Genomic DNA, 20,733 nt, shown 5'->3' with positions numbered 1-20,733 from the left:
CTGCCCTATTGCATGCCCCCCTTGCCCTGTTGCATCCCCCTCGTCCCGGCATGCTCCTCATGTCTCATCACACACAGCTTTCATCCTCTCACTCACGCCCCTTGCGTCACTGTGCCCCCCTGCCCCACCTTACATGCCCTCCACCCCGCCACATGCACCTCGCACTCTGCTTTACACCCCCTCACCCAAGCGTGGGGGCCGTTTGCCCCGGCACAGTGTGTCCCCCCACATCCGTGGCAGGGTGGCACCCTGGGCACTGCTGCCTGCAGCCACCCCTCTCCCTGCTCTCAGGGCGCCTGCCTGCACTGAAGACACAGGATGAGGGCACCATCTCCAAAATGCAGCAGATCATAACTCACCTCAGGAAACAGGTAGGTGGAGGCAAGGGGCACCCCCTGCTTCAGGCTAGGGGCTGGAGGGCACTGGAGTCCCCCTGGGAAGGAAGAGGCTTTGTCATGGTCACCCAAGAGGCACGGGCAGGATTTGCCACTTCCCTGCCGGATCATGCCCCTTGCGTTTGCTTTGCAGAAGTATAATGCCGATTACGATCTCTCAGCTACGCAAGGTGCAGACACGCTGGCCTTCGTGTCCCTGCTGGAAGAGAAACTGCTGCCAGTGCTGGTGAGTCTCCCCATCTCAGGGGGACGCATGAGGAAGGTGATCTTGCCGAGGACCGGATCTGCTCCCTGGAGTGATGCTGGGGGGCTCGGTTGTGAGCCCACCTGCAAGGAGAGGCAGAGAATGTTGCAGGCAACAAAATCCCAGGTGTCTGGAGCATCAGTAGCAGGGATCAGGGTGCCGGGGTTCTTGTGTGACAGCAGTGGGTTGTGTAGCCAGGGCTGGGGTCTGGCATTGATCCTGGTGCTCCCTCAGACCCTCGCGGTCTCTGGGAAGGCCAGTCCTGTGCCAGACACGTGGCACCTGTGTGTGCAGCGCCAGGCATGGGCTCCACGGTGCCCACCACGGCAAAAGGCTGTGCTGGCTCCAGCCCTGCCATGGCCTGGGCATGGATTTTTCTCTGCTGCAGATCCACACCTTCTGGGTGGACACAAAGAACTACGTGGAGCACACGCGGAAGTGGTACACTGAAACCATTCCCTTCCCCCTGAACTTCTTCCTGCCCAACTGCATGCACAAGCAGCACCTGGAGCGGCTGCAGCTTATGTGGGGAGACAGCTACATGGAGGATGAGGAGAAGCTGGAGAAGGAGGTGAGGCGATGTGGTCTGGGCACGGCAGGTCCTCGGCTGGTGCCCAGAGGGACCCACACAAGGCCAAAATCTTAATTGGGGTCCGGGGCTCACCCTGGCTGAGCACCCTCTTCCCACTCCCCTTAGCACCGTGGCAGTCTGCCGCGTGGCTGCGTGGGTGACAACCCTCTATCCTTCTCCAGCTCTACCGGGATGCTCGGGAATGCCTGACACTCCTGTCCCAGCGCCTCGGCTCCCAGAAGTTTTTCTTTGGAGACTCGTAGGTGGCCATAGGGGGAAGGTGATCTGGGGCCTGAGAGCCCCCCACACCCAAGCAGGACCGAGACCCCATGGTCTGCAGGGAAGCTGCAGCCCATGCACGTCGCTTTGGGGGTTGGACGGGCTCACAGGGGACACAGCTGTCTGTGGCAGCACAGAGCGATGTGGGCGGCAGAATTAAGACTGCAGGAGCTGCCGCCAGCCCTGGCATTTCTTTCCCCATCTCTTGTTGGAGCTAGTAGAATTGCTCCGGGGTGGGATCATCCTGCTTTCCCCCTCCTCACCTTGGGGGCTGGAAGCAGAGAGCCTTCCCGAGGAGGAGGAGCTGCTTGCTGTCCCCTGAGGCGCAGGGGGCTGGGGGTGGCCAATGTGTCTGGGTGGCTTTGGGTGGGGACAGCGGGAGGGACCGTGACCCAGTTGCAGGTTTCTGTGCCCCAGGCCGGCCTCCCTTGACGCCTTTGTCTTCAGCCGCCTGGCGCCACTCCTGAAGGCAAAGCTGCCCAACGGGAAACTGCAGCAGCACCTGAAGTCCCTGCAGAACTTGTGCAACTACTGCACCTCCATCCTCAGCCTCTACTTCCCCTGGGATGGAGGTGAGATGCGTCCTCCCACCTCGCCCCACGGGCTCAGGGTGACTTGTTCTCCCTCCACACCCCTGCTCTGCCCCCCCAGGTGAGCCCCCAGCCAGCGCCCCGCGGGCTGCGGGTGCTGATGGCGGTGAGACAGAGGAGGACCCCCACAAACGACGGAACCAGCTGCTGTCGGTGCTGGTGGGGCTGGCGGCTATGCTGGGCTACGCCTTCCTGAGCGGCATCGTCTCCATCCAGCGTGGCGGCACGGGGCTGGCTGGCCGCCAGCCCATCACCTTGGAGGAGGAGGAAGAGGAGGAGGAGGAGTAAGGAAGAGCTGCTCGACTGTCCCTCCTCTGGTCCCTGGAACTGACTGTTTTTACACTGGGAGCCTGGCAGCATCGTTCCCTGTGGGTGCTCTGCTCTGTGTCCTGCCAGGAATCCCAGCCCTCTCCACGGGGAGCGCGACTGCCATGCCAATAAACCTCCCTCTCTCCAGCTGCTCCCTCTTGTCCTCCCAGCAAGCTTGGGGCCCTTCCCAGTTTCCCCAGTTGCACAGGCTGCAGCGCTGCAGTGGGCACCGATGTGCTGCCTTGTTGCCTGTCTGGCTCTGCCCCAGTACCGCACCCTGCGTCCTTCCCGCAGCTCTGGCCCTCATCCCCAGCCTTGGGGCTCTCTGGGGATGGAGTGAAGGGGAGACCTGCAGGTTTTTAGGTTCCTAAAAGCATCTGTGAGCGTCTTGGCAGCATTCCCCATCCTTTCTCTGGCAGCTGTGGGGCTGAGCCCTCCATCTGTCCTGCGCTGCAGCATCCCTGCCCTCTGGCTGCCAGGCAGAGCAGACAGCAGGTTGTATGGAGCCAGCCCCCCCCCCCACCACACTGCTGCCAGCCCGGCTTCCCCCAGAGCCGCAGCACTGCTGGAGACGGTCTCTGCTGCAGCAGAAACCAGTGGCAAGGGAGGCCTGGGCTTCTTGGCAGGACGCGTCCCCAGGCCGGGGGGGCAGGAGCGCTCCCCGCTGCTGGAGGGACACCTGGATCCCAGCTCCCCACAGCAGCGTGAGCAGGGCGGTGAGCGGCCACCGCTGCAGCAGGAATTCCTCTGTTTGCATTCCTCTATGCCTGCCAGCAATGGGGAGTTCCTCGCAGCTGGCACTGCCAAAAGCACGTCACACAGTAAGCACAGATCCGTGCGGTGGCCAAGAGGGCTTGAGCTGCAGAGCGGGACCTGGGGCCGGGGGCGGCCACCCAAGCACTGTGTGCCCCAGCAGTGCTGTTGGTGCACCCTTGGGATGTGCCGCATGGGGCCCAGGCCTGTGGCTGGCCGCGCTGCTGTGGTTTTCTCTGGCTGCTGCTGGTTTACGAGTGCACAAATGGAAAAGCGGCGTCTGGCCAGGCTCGCCTGCATGCAGGCTGCCGGGTGGCACTCAGCCCTTGCTTGTTCGGCCGCTGGCTGCGCCACCGCTGGCATCCTGACACTGCTGCTGTGGGCACCCTTAGGGACTGGCTGTGCCTGGCACTCCCGGGCCGAGCTCCCCAGACACGCATCCCACGTGCCCCCCACATGGGTGTGATGGCCAGGGGGGCCCCCGCATTGTGCCGGGAGTGGAGCCATGGTGCTGTGCCGGGGCCAGCTGTGGAGCCTCCTCCACTCTGGCCCAGTTTGAGGGGCCCCACTGGGAAGGGGATGACTCAGTGCAGCCCCCCCATGCCTGCTCCCCCATAACGTCACTCGGGAAGTATGTGCCCAACGCTCCCGGTTCCCATTAGCTGGGGGGGGGTGGAAGGCCAATGGCTGCTCCGGCAGGAGAAACCGCAGCACACGGCCGCCTGCTCTGGCCGAGAGAAGCTGGAGCTGCTGACGCTGGGGCCCTGTGCTGAACCCCAGCTGCAGGTCCTGGCTGCTGCTGGCCCCAGGTCCCTGCCAGCTTCTGGCCCCTGCCCTGCCTGGGGGGATGCTGCCCCTCCCGGTGACAGCCCCCTGCCTCCCTGCAGCACAGACCCGGTCCCTGGTAGGATGCCCCCAGGAAGCTGGGCAGAGGTGGGATGGGAGCCCATGGAGCTCAGCAGGTACTGCTGACCCCAGACCTGCCTTCTCCTCTGGCTACTGGCACGGTCCTGCCCACTGAGCAGGCAGCAAGGGAGGGCAGAGAGGGCGCAGGCGAGGTTGTAGAAAACCTGTTTATTTTATGAAAACATGTAGACAAGAGCAGGCGTTGCAGCCCTCAGATCAAACAGGTCCCCTGGGGTGTCGTGGGGCTGTGCCGCAGCCCCAGCTCCGTGCAGGGGCCCGTCCCCAAGCCCTCCACCAGCACCGCACTCCCGGTGCCAGCGCCTCCCTCCTCTGCCAGCCACGGCCACGCTAGGCTGGCTGCTTCCACAGGAATGTCTGGATAGAGTCACCAGGAGCCATGGCCTCAATGAAGCCAACTTGTGGGTCAGAGATCCCGAAGGACACGTCCACAGGGAAGCTGTGGGGATGCGAGAGGGGATGCAGGTCAGAGGGGGCAGCTGGGCTTCGAGCTGGGGCACAGGGCTGAGCTACTCACCGGTTCAAGACCACCAGGACGATGGCGCCGTCAGGGCGCAGGAAAGCCGAGTGCTCTAGCTCACACTGGCGGCACTTCTTGGACACAGCCAGCCCCATGCGCTGTGAGCCCTCGGGGATGAACTTGCTGCAGGGACAAGCAGGGCCTGAGCACGGTGCCTGGGATGGTGGCTAGAGCTGGCAGCAGGAGCCAGCAGCCCCTCACCAGCCACCCCCGGCCCCAATCCACCTGAAGTGTCCCAGGTGGTAGAACATGGGCTGCTTGTAGAAGACATCCTTGCTGCTGTCCACGATGATGGGGCTGTCCACGTAGTTCTTGCTCCAGTTGGGCCCCCCCTCCAGGTTCAGGGCCAGGTTCCAGTCGGTCCAGCCCGTCACATAGTTGTTGAGGTTCTGTGGGGCAGGTGATGGTGCTGAGCCGTGGGTGGGCGCAGGGGGTGGCCGGCGTGTCAACAGCCCCTGCTGAGCCCTACCGTCAGGATGCTGTGACTATACTTGCTCCCACGGTCCCAGCCACCCAGCACCACCCTGGGCTCCCAGAAGTAGGAGCCGGTGGAGGCCTCTGTGGAGAGGAGGAAATAGTCCGGGAAGAGATGATGGGTGATGGAGAGCGTGAGGTCGATGGGCGCCAGGAAGTCCAGGTACCAGTGGATGCCAATGCCGCTGATGTAGCTGGCAGCCACAGGGTCTTTGAGAACCTGGCAGGAGAAAGGCGTCACTGGTGCACAGAGCTGGGAGAGCTGCCGTGGGGCCAGGATAGCCACCGTGGAGCCAGAAGAACCACCATGGGGACTCACCACCTGGGCCCAGTAGGGCAGCATCACCCTCTGGTCGTCCAGGATGATGAGCCGGACATCACGGTGGGAGCTGTTGGCCAGCGTGGGGCCCAGGTCCCGTGCAATGAAGTCCCGCTGGTGCTCAGGGGAGAAGCCCAGGCACTGGAAGGGGTAGAAGACAATCTCGCCGGCCGTGGGCTCGTTCCCCGCCGTCACTGCCCAGAAGGTCAAGTTGTGCTTGGCATATTCGTCCAGGAACCTGGGCGTGGGGGCAGTTGGTGAATGGCCCCGGCACGGCAGCCCCAGTCCCACCTCTGGGCATGGTGACCCCGGTGCCCACTGCACTCCCACAGCCCCTCACCGGATGAAATACTTGGCCCAGGCCTGGTGGTACTTGTCCCCAGGGCTGCCCTTCAGTGTCCCCCTCCCTGTCATCGCACCATTTGTCTTCATCCAGACTGGGGAGGTCCAGGGACTGGCGTACAGTGACAACGGCCGCTTGGCCACCGCCTGGGCTGCCCGGAGCGTGGGGATCTGGGGAGAACCAGGATGGCAGTGAGCTCTCCGAGTCTGCCCCAGCACTGGCATCGCAGGTGGCAGGACAAGTCCTCTCCCTCCCCATCAGCAGGAAGATGCTTCCCTTCCCCATCCCATCTCATCCCGTTCCACCCAGGCTGCAGCCGCGGCACCTTGGGCTCACCCTGTGGGACTCACCTTCATCTGCGTGTCCTCTTCTGTCAGGTTGAAGTGCTTCAGCTCAAAGTCGCCCTCCACATCAGCATAGGTGTACAGGCGGATGGAGAAGTCAGTGCTGGCCATGGGGACACGCACAAGGTTGTACTCGATGCCTGGGGACAGAGCGGGCGGTGATGGGCATCCCTGGGGTGTATTCAGGGGATGTAGCCCCCTGGCTTCCAGCCCTTTGGCATGAGTCTCAGCAGCCAACCCCCAGCAGGGGAGGCTGGACAGACTGGCTCTGCCACCCAGCAGCACCACTCTGCCCCAGGCTCACCTTCCTCGGAGAAATAGGAGCGGAGCAGGTGGTTCTGGGCATCCTTGGACAGAGACTGGATGTTGATGGCAGCTGAATCTGTGACAGACCCACCAAAACCCTTCACCTTCTGGTACCGCTGCGCCATGTCCAGGGTGAGATGGAACTCTGTGGGGGACAAACATCATCGCAGCTGCTGTGTGCAGACGGACTCCGTTCCCTGGTGCTCAGGCAAGCATCTGGCCGCGGCGGGTACCTGGGGTCTTGGCGTTGCGCTGGAAGCTCCCCTCGCTGCGCTCCAGCCGCTTGCCGGCCTTGCTGCTCTCATACTTCACAAAGGTGCCCAGGGCCGGCAGGACCACGGGGTCCAGCGTGTCGCAGTACGTGGCGCTGCAGGCGCACACCAGTGAGCCGTGACCAAAGTCCTTGGCATCGCAGGGCCGGCCGCCTGCAGCAGGAGAGACTGGGCAGGCACCGCACTCCAACCCACCATGGACACCGAACCCACGGCTTTGGTGCCCCAAACCACTGACCTCTGCAGCCCTCTGCTCAGGGACACGGTGCCAGCACTTACCTGCTGCTTGCAATGCTGCCTGCACCAGCAGGAGCCAGCCCAGGACGCCGGCACACCCAGGCCCCATGGCACCTCTGCTGCAGCACGGCTTGGACAGATGCTGACGGCAAGCACCAGGGCTGGGAGCTGGGCAGCAGGTGTCAGCAACCAGCTCCTCTTGCCCTGTCCCAGCCCCGCATGGGGACAGAGACACAGGGCAGGGACAGCCCCAGCATCCCCCTGCCTGGGAGCCTTGGGGACCATGAGCACCCCCGTGCCACCTTGCCCACTCCCCACAGCCTCAGCCCAGCACTCACCTTCCCTCCTGCCCCGCTGGTGCCCATGGACAGCTCTGGCTGCATCCCAGCCCAGGGTGCAGCCCCCCGGGTGTGTGCCGCCCCGCACCCACCGGCATTCCCAGCCACCCATGCCGACTGTACCAGCAGCTTGGTTCCCTCCCACTCCTTCTCCCTCCCACTCCTTCTCCCTCCTTGCTTGTCCCACGGCTGTGTCATGCCATGCCATGCCATGCTGCTCCACGGATCCCCCGTGCCTCCCAAGCCACAGCCGGGAGGAAACAGCTCCATGCTCTCAACCCCACAAGTGTAGCAGCAGGGACTTGCCCACCCAGAGCTACTTGGGGCTCGAGCCCCCAGTGCAGAGGGGTTCCGCACTTCCCTGCTCTCTGCAGGTGCTCCCACCCTGCCCTGCCCTTCCCACAATGCTGGGCAAGGAGCTTCTCAACAAGGGCACGGAAGGAGCCACCTCTGCGCCTGCTGCCCCTGGGCAGGGGAAGGCGAGGGTGGGATGGCACCAGCTCGCTGCTCCCCAAGACTGTGCAGGATGGGGACCCAGGGCCAGGTGGGCTGTCCCACAGCCATCACCTCCTGCTCCCCGCCTGTGGCTGATGCCCAGTGCCATGGGCATGGCCTCATCATGGTCCTGCTGTCCGGGGCCATCCCCATCCCCACCAGCTGATGAAGCTGCTCTGGACCCAGAGTGCTCACCTGCTGCCAGAAAACCCTCTTGCCGCGTCTCTGCTGGGCGTGGGGCAGTGGGGCGGCAGGACCTGCTTTCTGGCTGTGCGTGGTAGGAGGTGACAGCGTCTGGTGGAGCAGGAAAGGTGAGTCTGGGAGAGGATGGCTCATGGGACTTTGTGCATATGAAGAGAAACCCGTGGATGATTTTGCAACCTTGCTCCAATGAGAGTTTTCAACACTCACCGCAGCATTTGCAAAGCTCTCCTAAAACCTGTCCCAGTATCCAGAGGGAAGCTGGGAGGGGGGGGCATGGCAGGATGCCCACCAGCCCCCCAAGTGCTTCTATTGCCCCAGACAAGACCCCCTGCCTGCAGCCACCTCTGCCTAGCCCCAGCACAGTGCTCCCCTTGCAAAGAGTCCCAAAAAAGCAGCCTTTTCTCCCCAGGACACCCTCAGGCAGGGGTAGGGCCGGCCATGCCCACCCAGGTGTCCCTGCTGGGGTCAGGCAGCTGCTGGGCCTCAAGTCCCACCTGGCAGCAGCTTGGCTTTGCCACAGGCACAGGCTTGCTGTCTGCAGCCAGTGCTGCAGCCATGACCACTGCACCAGCAACTTTCCTGGCGTGGGCAGGGGTTCTGCCGAGGCTGGGGGCAACCCCACGAGCAGCCAGCCACAGCAAGGATGACTACACCCCACTCCTCGCTGCCCAGCTCAGAAGGCGATGGGCGCAGCGGGAGGCTGCAGGTGCTGCCTGTCAGGGCCCCCGCTCACCCCTGTGTGGGGCCGTGCCCCCCCACATCTGAGCCCCATGCCCGCAGCCAGGCTGGGTGGAGCAGGCTGCAGCAGTTTATCATCTGCAAAACAAGCCTGGGCTCCGCACCTTCTAATTTGGGATCCTTCCTAATTGCAGGCACCTGCCCATCAGGAGAAACAGGAGTGGGGCAGAGCTACGGGAGAGGCAGCATCTGCCCACCCTGGCCCCGGCGCATCCCCCTGATGTCACTCATGCAGGTGGCCAGGGAGGCAGCCCCTCACCTGGGGACCACTCTTCCTGCTGCGGCCAGAGCAAGGACCAACCCAGCATCGGCTGTGGCCAGCAGGGACGATGGAGGTGATTCCTCCAGCCTCACCCTGGCCCCTCACACCCACCACTGAGGATGTTGCGTCCTTCAGTTTCCCCGCCAGCTTTTCGGCATGGAGGGAAGGTACAGCCCTGCGACAGATGTGTTTCCAGATGGCCAGGGAGCACAGAGCCCGCCTGGAGGGGCTGTGCCAAAGCATTTCCCTGCACACACGTCCCTGAGCACTGCTGAACATCTGGGGGTGCAGGGGCTCCGTATGTGCCTTCCCTGCATGGCAGAGCTTTGATGTACTTTGAGAAGTGCAGGCAGCCCAGCTGACGTTTAGGCCGACGCTACCCAGGAACATCAATAAAAGCGCAGGACGGGCAGATGTGCTCCCTGAATGGGGTCGAGACGGAGCCCAGTGCTACCTTCATGCCACGCTCCAAGAAAACAGTTGTTAAACCTCTTTGGTTTTTTTTTTCCTTTTTCCCCAACATCAGCAACTTCACAGCTCACGCACAAGGGGAGGTAGCCAAGGACTGCTCTGGCTTTCTCATTCCAGGACTTCAAAGATGCTGGTAACGTTCCTAAAGGCTGGAGCAAGCAAATACTGTAACTGGTATTTAAAGAGAGCAAATAGGATGGCCAGGTAATTGCGGGCTGCCAGCTCAATGTCAGCCACGGCCAGAATAGAGGGGAGTCTGTCCGGAGGCCACACCAGTGGAGAGTGGCTGGATGCAGCCAGCAGTGTGAGGCCTGGAGGGGATGGCATCAACCTAATTTGTCTGTGAGGTTTGGTGGATGGGGACACTGATGTAATTTACTCAGCCTTTTCTACAGTGTCTGCTCTAATGCAGCAGGATATTTTGATTAAAAAAAAAAGTAGGCTGGGGAAAACCAACAGCACATATGAAACGAATCAAGAGCTGGCAAGCAGCTGAGGCTCCAGCTGCAGCGATAAACAAGGCAGCCGCATGCGGGCCACGGGGACGAAGCCCTCCGGGGGCACCCCTCGCCCTTTGCCGCCTCTCTGAGGAAAACCGAGCAATTTCTGAGAGCGTAAAGGAAACACTGACGGGACGACGCATACCGGAGGGAGCACGTCATGGCTTTACTTGGCGCATGAGACACACGCGAAGGTTTCAAGGGAGCCACGTGTGAAAGCGTGGTCCAGGAGGCAGAGCAGCAGGAGCTTTCAGGGGGCTGGGGGGTGCTGGGGAGGGAAGGGGGAGGCTGGGAAGCACCAGCAGCAGCAGACCCCAGTGCCGGTGAGACCCTGGTCCCTCTCGCACCCCCAGCAGGTCACCACCCTCTTCCACCATTGAAGGATGCTGGAAAGGGTGGGGGAAGACCTGACACCCAGAGACCCCCAGCCACTCGGCGCCATCCCCAGCACTGCCCTGGCCATCACTGCTGGCGCCACAGGTAGGTCTGGATGGAGTTGGCTGGAGCCACAGTCTTGATGAAACCAACAGCAGGGTCTCGGATCCCGAACGGCACGTCCCAGCCAAACCTAGGGGGTAAGAGGGGTTGAGCAGGTTGTCACGGCCGGGGCTGAGCATCCCCTCGCCTGGGCTGACATGCTGACCTGTTAAGGACCACCAGGACAAGAGCCCTGTCGGGGCGCAGGATGGCCACGTGCTCCAGCTGACAGGAGAGATATCGGTGGCTGATGTGTAGCCCCACACGCTGCGAGCCCTCGGGGATGAACTTGCTGCAGGGAGAGGAGCAGGACAGGGATCATGCCCCCAGTCTCAGGCTGGCGGCAGCACCTGAGCCCCCCTGCCCCACCTGAAGTGCCCCAGGTGGTAGAACATGGGCTGCTTGTAGAAGACATTCTTGCTGCTGTCCACAATGATGGGGCTGTCCACATAGTTCTTGACCCAGTTGGGGCCCCCCTCTAGGTCCAGGGCCAGGTTCCAGTCAGTCCAGCCGGCCACAAAGTGGTTCAGTACCTGAGCAGATGAGGAAGGGGCTGAGCAGGGCTGAGCCAGCCCCCCAGCCCCAGGCAGGCAGTGCTGGGGGGCCGTACCGTCAGGATGCTGTGGCTGTAGTGGTTCCCTCGCTCCCAGCAGCCCAGGGACACAGAGAACCGGCTGGTGAGGAAGCCACTGCAGGCCTCCGTGTAGAGGAGAAAATGGTCAGGAAAGAGCTTGTGGGTCGCCTCCAGGCTGCAGCTGGCTGGGACGAGGCCATCCAGGTACCAGTGAACCCCCACGCCAGCAACATAGCGGGCAGCGGTGGCATTGCCCAGGACCTGGAGGGGAGAAGAGGACATGCCTTGCACCAGGGCCACCAGTGCTCTGAGCCCCATGGGGATGGACGCACAGACCCCACACGCCAGCAGGGTCTTTTAGGGCCACCTGCCCCCACTCTTGTCCCCTCCTGCAGGACCGCAGGCTCCTGCGCTTGCAGCCACCTCCCTTCAGCACCTGCACCCCATGCAGCAAGCCACGAGCAACAACCCGACATGGCTCCAGCACCCCATTGGGTACAGAGCAATGGGTGTGTGGGGACAGACGTGCCCCTTGGTGGGCTCCTCAACCCCTGCATGGCTCCTGCTGCTGCCTGGTTCTCTGCATCCTGCACCCCACCCCGGTGTGATCTTGCATCACTGCCCTGCCTAGTCCCCAGGTGCTGCCGGTTCAAGGTGAGGGAGGGATGTTCTGTGCCCTCCCCTGCAGCTCCAGCCTCGCTTTAGGCAGGGGCAGCAGCATGTTTTCTTTTCTTTTAGTTTAAGGTAATTCCCACAAACAGCTCTTCAGCATTGCGAAGGGTAAGCTAAATCAGCCAAAATTCTGCCTGGAGAAAGTGCTGGCATGCCAGCAGCACCTCTCCATGCCATGCTGCAAGAATCCAGGATGCAGATGCCACCTTCCGTCCCTGCTTCAGCCAGACACACGTGGAGGCGGTTGCTACTGAATTAGCCACCTTCAGCTCCTTCTCTGGCAGACCCGGTTTGCCTACTGCTCTGTCTAAGGCTCAGAGTGGCTGCTGGCTTAATTTTCAGCTAAAACCCAAGGCTTGAGTGGGACATGGAGTGGAGGGAGAAGAAGGAGCCAGACAAGGTGGCAGGCTTTGCTCTTCACCACTTTGGCCCAGCGCAGGAGATGGAGGCGCTGGTCGTCCAGGATCATGAGCCGGGTGCGGTGGGGGCTGCGGGCCAGCGCGGGGCCCAGGTCACGGATGATGAAGTCCCGCTGCTGTGCGGCAGTGAAGGCGATGGTGGGGAACTGGGGGGGCGCGAGGAGTGCTGCAAGGGGCTCGTTCTGTGCCGTCATTGCCCAGAAGGTCAGGTTGTGTTTGGCGTATTCGTCCAGGAACCTGGCATATGGAAGGGGGGGGCAGCATCAGCCACGCCTGCCCACCCTTACCCACTCCCCAGTCCCCCCCCAGGCCTCTGTGGTCCTCAAGCATCCCGGCCCTCGGGAACGATACTTGATGAAGTAGTTGGCCCAGGTCTTGTGGTACTTGTCCCCTGCCTGCCCCTTCAGCGTGCCCTTCCCACGGATGTCCCCGTTACTCTTCATCCAGGCTGGGGAGGTCCAGGGGCTGGCATACAGTGACAGCAGCCGCCTGCTCATGGCTGAGGCTCGATGCAGGAGGGGGATCTGCAGGAGGGGGCAGAGGGTCCGGCTCAGCTCCAGCTGCAGCCTGCCAAAACTACATGGCCCAGCACGGGAGGAAGGGGAGCACTCAAGGCACCTCTGCAGGGAATGGCAGCCTGTGAGCACCACCCCATGGCATGGTGCCCTGGCTCTGCACCCTGCCAGTGCCAGCCAGGATGTGCCAGGACGTGCCCCAGAGGAGGTGCCAGCTCTCACAGGCTGTCCCCACGCACCCTGCCACTGTGCATGGGGCTCAGCAGCACCTGGTCACCGGGGTCCCAGCACGCGTAGGAACTCCGGCAGGAGAGGGGGACAAGGTGCCAATGGCAGTGGCTTCAGCCTCCCACCTTCATCTTCACGTCCTCCTCGGCCAGTCTGAAGTGCTTCAGCTCATAGTCGTGGGGGATGTCGTCGTAGCTGTATGGGCGCACGGAGAAGTCGCTGCAAGCCATGGGGAGCCGGATGAGGTTGTACTCAATTCCTGCGGAGCCGGAAAGGCATCAAGCAGCACCAGAGCAGGCACCCAGGTGATGGGCATCCCTGCAGTGGGGACAGGCACAGCTGCCTCCAGGGACCCCAGGAGCCACCCCACACTGCCAATACCCTCACTGCTCACCACTCTCAGAGAAGTATGAGCGCAGCAGGTTGTCCTGGGCTGGCTGCGACAGCCCCAGGATGTTCAGGGCAGCAGCATCAGAGAGGGACCCGCCGAAGCCCTTCACGTGCTGGTACAGTGTGGAGATGTTGAGCGTCAGCAGCAGCTCTATGAGGGAGACCTCAGCTCAGTTTACAGTGCCTGGGGGTCCTGTGGTGGCACCCGCCACCTGCCTGCCCAGCTGCAGCAGGTACCTGGGGTGTGCAGGCTGCTCTGGAAGCTCCCCTCGCTGCGCTCCAGCCGCTTGCCAGCCTTGCTGCTCTCATACTTGATGTAGGTGCCCAGGGCCGGCAGGACCACGGGGTCCAGCGTGTCGCAGTACGTGGCGTTGCAGACACACACCATGGCATCGCGGCCGAAGTACTTGGGGCTGCAGGGCCGGGCACCTGGGGGGCACGGTCAGGGCAGGGGCAGCTGCCAGCTCAGGGACACGTCCCTGCCAGAGCTCTCCTGCCCACCCTGCGTGCTCCCACTGCCCCCATGCTCCACACCCCATCACCCCTCAGGGCACCCCAGCTCCTGCACTGCCCCTGAGCTCCTGACCCTGTCCCAGGTCACCCCAGAACCCAAGCCACGCTGTCCTATTGCCAGCCCCGTGATGTCCCTGCACTCACCTGCAGCCTGGGGCACCACCTGCAGCAGCAGCAGCGGCGGTAGCAGCCAGCCCAGAACGCCAACAGCCCCCATGGCTCCGGTGGGTCCCGGGGAGCGGAGCCTGCAAGCAGGGGCACCCTCAGCCAAGGCAGGTGCAGGCAGGGATGAAAGGACAGGCTGTGCTCGCTGGCTGGATCTGCAGTCTCCTCTGCCCCTGCTCTTTCTTCTGCTGCTGGGGAGCTCCAGCTGCATGCTCTGTCCTCCCACCCACAAAGACCCTTGCCTTGCAGGAAGGTGAGGTGGGTCCATCCCTCCCAGGAACACACAGCTCACCAGCCTCTGTCCCAGCTGCTCCTCGACCTGCACTACTGCCAGCCCTCCTCCTCCTCAGGCACCTCCAGCCTCCCCACCTCGCCTTTATGGGGAGTCGCTGCAAGACCTCCCTCTGCAGCACACCCTCTGCCACCCCCACAACTCCTCCTTGATCTCCTCCCGGCCCATACCTACCACTGGTCTTGGACACGGACCCTCATATGTCTCCTTGCCCTGGGATCTGGAGAACACCAGGTCTCCCTCACCTTCCGCTGCCACGCAAGGGCATCAGCCCCCAGAGAGGAGACAGGGACATCGTGCTGGCAGCTCTGCCTACGCAAAGGCCCCACCAGCACAGGGAGGCGCAGCATGGGGCAGTCCTGACAACCCACTGCAACGCCCTGAAGGAAGAGCTGACTTCTTTCTTTTGTCAGGCAGGGTCTGGATGAATCCCTGGAAGCACAGCAGAGCCCACGGGCAGGCTGTCCTGCTAATGAGTTCTAACAGCACCTCAGTCAATTTACCCCTGCCCATCACCCCAGTTCCTCCATTCCCCCCCTGCTATGGCCATGCACCCAGCATGGGGAGGGTCCAGGACCCCCAGGCAAGGATGGCAAACATGGCTGCACGGCCCGGCGCAGCAAAATGACCCACCAGGTGTGGCCACACAGGAGCTGGGACCGCTGCCATGCCCTGCCCTAGCCTTTTCATTGCTCGCCTCACCTCAGCATGCACTATGGAAGGCAGCAGCAGTAGCAGCAAGCTGGCAAGTGCCCCAGCTACTGCAAAGGCAGGGCTGCACTCTGGCCCCTGGCAATGGCAGCCAGGGCTGTGGTGTTGAGCCAGGCCCACAGAGGGGAGCCCAGTGCCCCGACACCATATATGCCAGGAGCAGAGCTCTGCTCCTCTGAGCCTGGTGACAAACCACGCCGGGAGTGCTCCCTGCTCCTCTGAGAGCAACCTTCCCAGTCCAAAGAGCCAGGGCTGACCTGGGCCAGCTCATCCAGGCACACAGACACTGCCTGGTCCTGGTCACATCACCCAGGACGTGCCCACTCCCATAGACACTCATGGACACACCCATCACTGTGGGGATACCCTCAGCATCTCTCCGCAGGGGTGGCCCAGAGGGGACAGAGCAGCCAGCTCCCAGCCACTGCTCCACCTACTTGAGAGCATCAAACACCAGGGCTCAGAGTTTCCCTCCACAGGGTTAAACTGCTCCGTTAGCTCTCCCTTTCCGGGTGGAGCAGCACTTCATGACTAATTTTCTCCTTTTCTGGCATATCAGATGCAGCTGTGGGGCAATTCAATTCATCAAAGTTCCTCCTACCCTCCAGCACTGCCTGCTTGTAGTCCCACACCCCACGGGGTGTCTGGACCAGCTGCCACGTGGGAAGGGGCAGACAGGGCTGGGCTGGGCAGCCCCCAGTTACCACTCAGGGGCAAACCGGCAGCCCTGGAAGGAAGCTCCTGGCCCCATCCCTCTGCCCCATGGGTCTTCCACCCCCAGCTGTGACTAACCTGCCAGCCGGCTTCTACACCCAGGCTAATAACCCCAACTTTGGGGAGGGGTTAATAGGGCAGCTCCTGCTGCTCCACAGTGATCACCTGCTTCCTGGCCCACTGCTGGCCACCTGGGGTGCCCTGTATACCCTTTTCCTCTCTGTTTTGGGATCCGGCTCTGCCTGCTGCCTGCCCAGCCACAGCTCCCAGGAGCAAAAACACTGTGGAGGCTGCTAGAGCTCATCCCTATCAACACCGGCTGATAAGAACTTCCTGCTGAGCAGGAAAAGTGAGACCCAGGGGAAGGGCAACGCCTTGGGACAGAGCTGGTGGCACTGGAGATGCTGGGCAGCCCCATCAAATCCTCTCAAAGCCCCTTCTTGCTGATGCTTCCAGCACGCAGGGGTTTCTTGTGGTGTTTGCAGACCTGCCCTGCAGTGGGCCGAGGAGCCTGGGGGGGTGAATTTTGTCCCTTAGCCAGGCCAGTGGGGATGGGAGTCTGGGAACATGGAGCTGGGACCGAGCTGCCTTTACGGGGAATGCAACTCCGAAAACAGCGCCAATGCGGGAGCCAGGCATGCAGAGCCTCAGTGCAGCATCACTTCAGGCTCCAGGCTCCTGCCAGCCCTGAGCGTGCGGAGACCCCACCCTTGCTGGTGGCCACTGGTTCTAGGCAAGCTGCTGGGGGGTCCCGTCCTCCCAGCTGCAGCAGCCACCAGCTGGTGTATGCCCCAAAATGATGTTGAAGGATTCACCCCCTCTTCATTTAACCCAGAGCTAGTTGGTCCTTCAGAGCCGAGCAGAGCACAGGGACAAGGGCACATGTCCCGGGATGATTCAGCATCCAACCATCAGCTTTTATTATCAGGGCCAGTAAAACGTTAAAGGAAACTGGTGAGTAACAACCTGGGGAAGAAGCAGCAGGTGGAGGAGCAGTCCTGCACCCGGGCACAGGCATACTGGAAGCGGGATCCTGGGAGCGGGGCTCGCTGTTGCTGTGATCCTGGAGAAATATTTCCCTCTTGTGGACAAACACAAACAGCCTCCGGGCAGGAGTGGGATGCTCCTGCCCCTCTGCACAGCCAGCTCTTCCCAGGACTCGCACACCCCACACCCCCAAGTGTTGTGGGGTCCCAGGGCTCCTGCCCCAGGACAGCATCCCGTTGGAACTGTGGCACAGGATGTGCCAGCTTCTTAGGGTGACCCTGTCACACACTTTACCCACCGCCCTGGGCACTGCCGGAGCTGGCGCTGGGCTGTGCCCAGCCCACGCAGCATCGCTGACAGCATCCCTGGGCCACATCCCGCATGCCTCGACCTGGCTGACCCGGATCGGCCCAGCAGCCCTGGCCTCCCTTCCTCACCCTACCTGCAATTGTGACCTCCCTGCCCTAATCCTCTGCTCAGCACACCCTCCAAGCTCCCTCGCTCCTTCCTGGGTGTGCCCACACTTGGCGCCCACTCCCAGCCCATGCCTCCTTGCTCAAGTTGCCCTGGCTCCATGGCAGGTGCTGAGTCCCTGGTGCACCCTCACAGCCTCCTTATTGCAGCAGGGACCACTGTGCCCCATACCTGTGGGGGACAGCACACCCCATGGCAGGGTTACTGCAGCCTGGCCAGCAACTTTTCCTGCAAAGCCCCAGGAGAAGCTTACAGATGCCCTGACTCCATCCACAGCCAGTTCCTACCCTGAACCCACTGTGCTGCAATGCTCCTGGAGCTGGTTCTGCCTCCAGCCCTGACCTCAGGGAGCACCCTGCACCGGGTGAGATGTGATCCACACAGGCCCCCAGCCCAGCATCGGGCTGCGAGTGGCTCCAGCTTGGCAGGAAAAGCACAGAAAGCTGAAGCTTGGCTGCAGTCCCTGCCCACAGCTTCCACCAAGGCAGGTGCCCAGGTGCTTCACCTCCACTCCTGCTCCAGGACCCAGAGCATCTGCGTTGAGGGTAAATGCTGCCAGTTCCTAAACCTGCCTGCGAAGGCAGTGGGAGAGCACCTGGGCTCAGTGCACCCCTCCGCCAGGCAGCACACACTTGGAACTGGGAACAGACTGGTGCCTGGAACACCTCCCCAGTAGGGTAAGCCCTGCTGTGAGTTGCAGGGCGGGGAGAGCAGCAGGGGTTGGGGGAGGGAGGCGGGGAGAGCAGCCACCCCAGGTGCTCTGGACTGCTCTTGGGACCCCCACGGGCTCTGTGCCCAGGTGGTACCCAGGAGCAGGGGAGGGACCTGGACATTTCTCTTCCAGCTGCAGACATAAAGGCAGCATCAGCATTTAATGTCAGAGCAGCAGAAAACAGCAGTCACAGCCTGTGCGATCTCCATCTCAAGGGCACCGGTGCTCCCGGCCCTCCTGCACGCGCACGGCGCTCGCTGGCCTGGCTCATTCCTCTAGCTCACCCAAGTGCTTGGCTCTGTCATGGCACAGGCAGCGGTGAGCCGCCTCCTCCATGCTCCCAGGCCCGAGCCTGTGGGCATCGTGGGGCTGCTCTCCTGGCCTGGCTCAGTTTGGCCCTTGGCCAGCCATGGGTGTCCCAGCCCTGTCACTGCCGCTTCCACAGGTAGGTTTGGATGGAGCTGGCCGGAGCCACAGCTGCGATGAGGCCAACCGTATCAGCCAACCCGAAGGTGATGTTCTGCAGGGACCTGGAGGGCGAGGAGCAGCAGGGTCAGACCTGCAGCAGCTCCCAAGCACCAGCAGTGCACAAGGCTCAGCAGGACGGGTCCCATGCTCGCAGGTTGGGCTGCATCACTCACCGGTTCAGAACCACCACCACCACAGCGCCATCAGGGCGCAGGAAAGCCGTGTACTCCAGGTCCACCTTCTTGGACTCTTTGGAGGCGATGAGCCCCACGCGCTGGGAGCCCTCAGGGATGAACTTACTGCATGGGCATGAGCAAGAGGCAACCCCAGGAAGGGAGTCAGACCCCAGAAAAGCTCCTCTCCCAACAAACCTGCCCTGCTCCCCTCCTGACAAGCTGCTACTGCAACCATGGAGCTGGAGCCCAGGCAGCTGAGAGTGTGTCAGGGGCCCCAACTCACCTGAAGTGCCCCAGGTGGTAGAACATGGGCTGCTTGTAGAAGATGCCTTCACTGGTGTCCACAATGATGGGGCTGTCTACGTAGTTCTTGACCCAGTTGGGGCCCCCCTCCAGGTCCAGGGCCAGGTTCCAGTCAGTCCAGCCGGCCACAAAGTGGTTCAGGTTCTGCAATAGGACAGCCCAGATGTCTGCCCAAGGAGTGGGGTGCTGATGGGAGAGGAAGCGTGGCGGCAGCTTTCTCCAGGGCCCACTCCACAGGGTGATGTGGGGGCCTCACCATCAGGATGCTGTGGCTGTACTGGTTCCCCCGCTCCCAGCAGCCCAGGATCACATCCCTCTCCCAGAAATGGGCCCCGATGCACGCCTCTGTGGCCAGGATGAAGTAGTCGGGGAAGAGCTCGTGAGTGGGCACCACTGTGTCCTGTATGGGACCAATGAAGTCCAGGTACCAGTGGATGCCAATGCCGTGGACGTAGCGAGCTGCCTCTTCATCCTCCAGGACCTGGCAGGAAAAAAAGTTGGCCACCACCAGGTCCCAGAGGGCAGAGAGCCAGTCAGCCCTCGTGCTGTGGGACGCAGGGGCCAAGCCCTCTGCAGGGATGTGCTGCACCAGCGGGACTGGGGCTTTGCCCCAACTCGCCATGCTGGTGGACCCCACGCTGCACTCACCACTTTGGCCCAGTGCGGGAGGTGGAGCCGGTTGTCATCCAGGATGATGAGCTGGATGTGGTGGTGGGAGCTGTTGGCCAGCGCGGGGCCCAGGTCCCGTGCAATGAAGTCCCGCTGCTGCTCGGCTGTGAAGCCCAGGCACTGGAAGGGGTAGTTGTTGATCAGCCCGGCCGAAGGCTCGTTCTCCGCCGTCACTGCCCAGAAGGAGAGGTTGTGCTTGGCGTATTCATCTAGGAACCTGGGCACAGGGGAGAGGGGTGATCCATGGGGTCTCAGCCACTGCCGAGGATCCCCTGGGTATCTCCCTGCACCCCTTGCCCCAGGCATTCCTTACCGTACAAAGTAGTTGGCCCAGGTCTTGTGGTACTTGTCGCCTGCCTGCCCCTTCAGCGTGCCCTTCCCCACAAAGGACTCACTGGTCTTCATCCAGGTCGGGGAGGTCCAGGGGCTTGCGTACAGTGACAGCGGCCGCTTGCTCATGGCCAAGGCTCGGTGCAGGAGGGGGATCTGCAGGAGGGGGCAGAGGGGCTGAGCCCCTGCACCCTCCCCCACCCCCCATCCTACCCCGCTCCCGCCCACCGCTCGCCTTCAGCTTTGTGTCCTCGTCTCGCAGGCTGAAGTGGGCAAGCTCATAGTCAAAGGGAACATCGTCATAGGTGTAGGCATGGAGAGAGAAGTCGCAGCTGGCCATAGGGAGCCGGACGAGGTTGTACTCCAGCCCTGCCAGGCACAGGGGATGGGACAGGCAGAGGTGGGCAGTGGGACAGGAGGTCTCCAAGCCCTGCCAGTGTCCAGGCAGAGGCCTGCAGGGTCCCTGTTACCATCCCTCCTGCCTCCCCCGATGTGCTTACCTTCCTCAGAGAAGTACGAGCGCAGTAGGTGATCCTGGGCTGTTTCTGGCAGAGAAAAGATGTTCATGGCAGCTGCGTCGGTAATGGAGCCACCAAAACCCTTCACCTTCTGGTACCGCTGTGTCGTGTCCACTGCCAGGACGAGATCTGCAGGGAGGGAAGCCAGTGTGATGGTGGGCCACAGGCAGGGTCCGGCCCATCTCTGCCAGCTGCAGCAGGTACCTGGGGCATGCAGGCTGTGCTGGAAGCTCCCCTCGCTGCGCTCCAGCCGCTTGCCAGCCTTGCTGCTCTCATACTTGACGTAGGTGCCCAGGGCCGGCAGGACCACGGGGTCCAGCGTGTCGCAGTACGTGGCGTTGCAGACACACACCATGGCATCGCGGCCGAAGTACTTGGGGCTGCAGGGCCGGGCACCTGGGGGGCACGGTCAGGGCAGGGGCAGCTGCCAGCCCAGGGCCACGTCCCTGCCAGAGCTCTCCTGCCCACCCTGCGTGCTCCCACTGCCCCCATGCTCCACACCCCATCACCTCTCAGGGCACCCCAGCTCCTGCGCTGC

At 62.6% G+C, this 20,733-nt stretch overlaps 4 protein-coding genes across 5 annotated transcripts in view; 1 reads left to right on the top strand and 3 right to left on the bottom strand.

The window, feature by feature from the left end:
- Positions 1–2,367, top strand: part of MTX1 (metaxin 1) — a 3,159-nt gene extending 792 nt beyond the window's left edge. The window contains exons 3-8 of the mRNA XM_010564158.1: positions 292–371; positions 529–621; positions 1,028–1,210; positions 1,393–1,469; positions 1,907–2,061; positions 2,141–2,367. Coding sequence (XP_010562460.1) covers positions 292–371; positions 529–621; positions 1,028–1,210; positions 1,393–1,469; positions 1,907–2,061; positions 2,141–2,367 — 815 coding nt within the window. The remainder of the gene's footprint in view (positions 1–291; positions 372–528; positions 622–1,027; positions 1,211–1,392; positions 1,470–1,906; positions 2,062–2,140) is intronic.
- Positions 2,368–4,395: 2,028 nt separating this feature from the next.
- On the bottom strand, positions 4,396–6,989 carry LOC104829647 (glucosylceramidase-like). Its single transcript, XM_010564022.1, has 10 exons — positions 6,923–6,989; positions 6,605–6,796; positions 6,370–6,516; positions 6,072–6,205; positions 5,719–5,891; positions 5,379–5,616; positions 5,055–5,279; positions 4,811–4,974; positions 4,583–4,708; positions 4,396–4,504 (listed from the first exon to the last, which is right to left on the bottom strand). The coding sequence occupies exons 1-10, from the start codon at positions 6,987–6,989 to the stop codon at positions 4,396–4,398; spliced, it is 1,575 nt and encodes a 524-aa protein (XP_010562324.1).
- Positions 6,990–10,350: 3,361 nt separating this feature from the next.
- Positions 10,351–14,074, bottom strand: LOC104829646 (glucosylceramidase-like). Its single transcript, XM_010564020.1, has 10 exons — positions 13,821–14,074; positions 13,401–13,592; positions 13,168–13,314; positions 12,899–13,032; positions 12,382–12,554; positions 12,033–12,267; positions 10,976–11,200; positions 10,735–10,898; positions 10,532–10,657; positions 10,351–10,456 (listed from the first exon to the last, which is right to left on the bottom strand). The coding sequence occupies exons 1-10, from the start codon at positions 14,050–14,052 to the stop codon at positions 10,351–10,353; spliced, it is 1,734 nt and encodes a 577-aa protein (XP_010562322.1). The 5' UTR covers positions 14,053–14,074.
- A 280-nt stretch (positions 14,075–14,354) lies between these two features.
- Positions 14,355–20,596, bottom strand: LOC104829645 (glucosylceramidase-like). 2 transcript variants are annotated; one of them, XR_774147.1, is made up of 9 exons: positions 20,178–20,596; positions 19,913–20,046; positions 19,661–19,833; positions 19,327–19,564; positions 18,935–19,159; positions 18,659–18,822; positions 18,373–18,498; positions 18,016–18,261; positions 14,355–14,565 (listed from the first exon to the last, which is right to left on the bottom strand). XR_774147.1 is itself a non-coding variant. In XM_010564019.1 (8 exons), the coding sequence occupies exons 1-8, from the start codon at positions 20,548–20,550 to the stop codon at positions 18,159–18,161; spliced, it is 1,536 nt and encodes a 511-aa protein (XP_010562321.1). In that variant the 5' UTR covers positions 20,551–20,596; the 3' UTR covers positions 17,772–18,158. The 2 variants fall into 2 exon arrangements, 1 of the variants encoding a protein (XP_010562321.1); XM_010564019.1 differs by lacking the exon at positions 14,355–14,565 and having other exon boundaries at positions 17,772–18,261.
- Between the last annotated feature and the right edge of the window lie 137 nt (positions 20,597–20,733).

This window comes from Haliaeetus leucocephalus, unplaced genomic scaffold (assembly GCF_000737465.1).
Source record: "Haliaeetus leucocephalus isolate CR32 unplaced genomic scaffold, Haliaeetus_leucocephalus-4.0 Scaffold175, whole genome shotgun sequence".
NCBI lineage: Eukaryota > Metazoa > Chordata > Aves > Accipitriformes > Accipitridae > Haliaeetus > Haliaeetus leucocephalus.
The sequence above is the reverse complement of the archived record's forward strand: the minus strand, read 5'-3'. Positions and strand labels throughout refer to the sequence as shown.

Coding starts and splice junctions, on each gene's coding strand:
- LOC104829647 (XM_010564022.1), bottom strand. CDS start 6,989: ATGGGGCCTGGGTGTGCCGGCGTCCTGGGCTGGCTCCTGCTGGTGCAG. Junction 6,797..6,922: donor GGCAGCATTGCAAGCAGCAG/GTAAGTGCTGGC, acceptor CTCCTGCTGCAG/GCGGCCGGCCCTGCGATGCC. Junction 4,505..4,582: donor GTCCTGGTGGTCTTGAACCG/GTGAGTAGCTCA, acceptor GCATCCCCACAG/CTTCCCTGTGGACGTGTCCT.
- LOC104829645 (XM_010564019.1), bottom strand. CDS start 20,550: ATGGTGTGTGTCTGCAACGCCACGTACTGCGACACGCTGGACCCCGTG. Junction 20,047..20,177: donor CTCGTACTTCTCTGAGGAAG/GTAAGCACATCG, acceptor TGTGCCTGGCAG/GGCTGGAGTACAACCTCGTC. Junction 18,823..18,934: donor ACAGCCACAGCATCCTGATG/GTGAGGCCCCCA, acceptor GTCCTATTGCAG/AACCTGAACCACTTTGTGGC.
- LOC104829646 (XM_010564020.1), bottom strand. CDS start 14,052: ATGCAGCTGGAGCTCCCCAGCAGCAGAAGAAAGAGCAGGGGCAGAGGA. Junction 13,315..13,400: donor GAGCAGCCTGCACACCCCAG/GTACCTGCTGCA, acceptor TCTCCCTCATAG/AGCTGCTGCTGACGCTCAAC. Junction 13,033..13,167: donor CTCATACTTCTCTGAGAGTG/GTGAGCAGTGAG, acceptor CCGGCTCCGCAG/GAATTGAGTACAACCTCATC.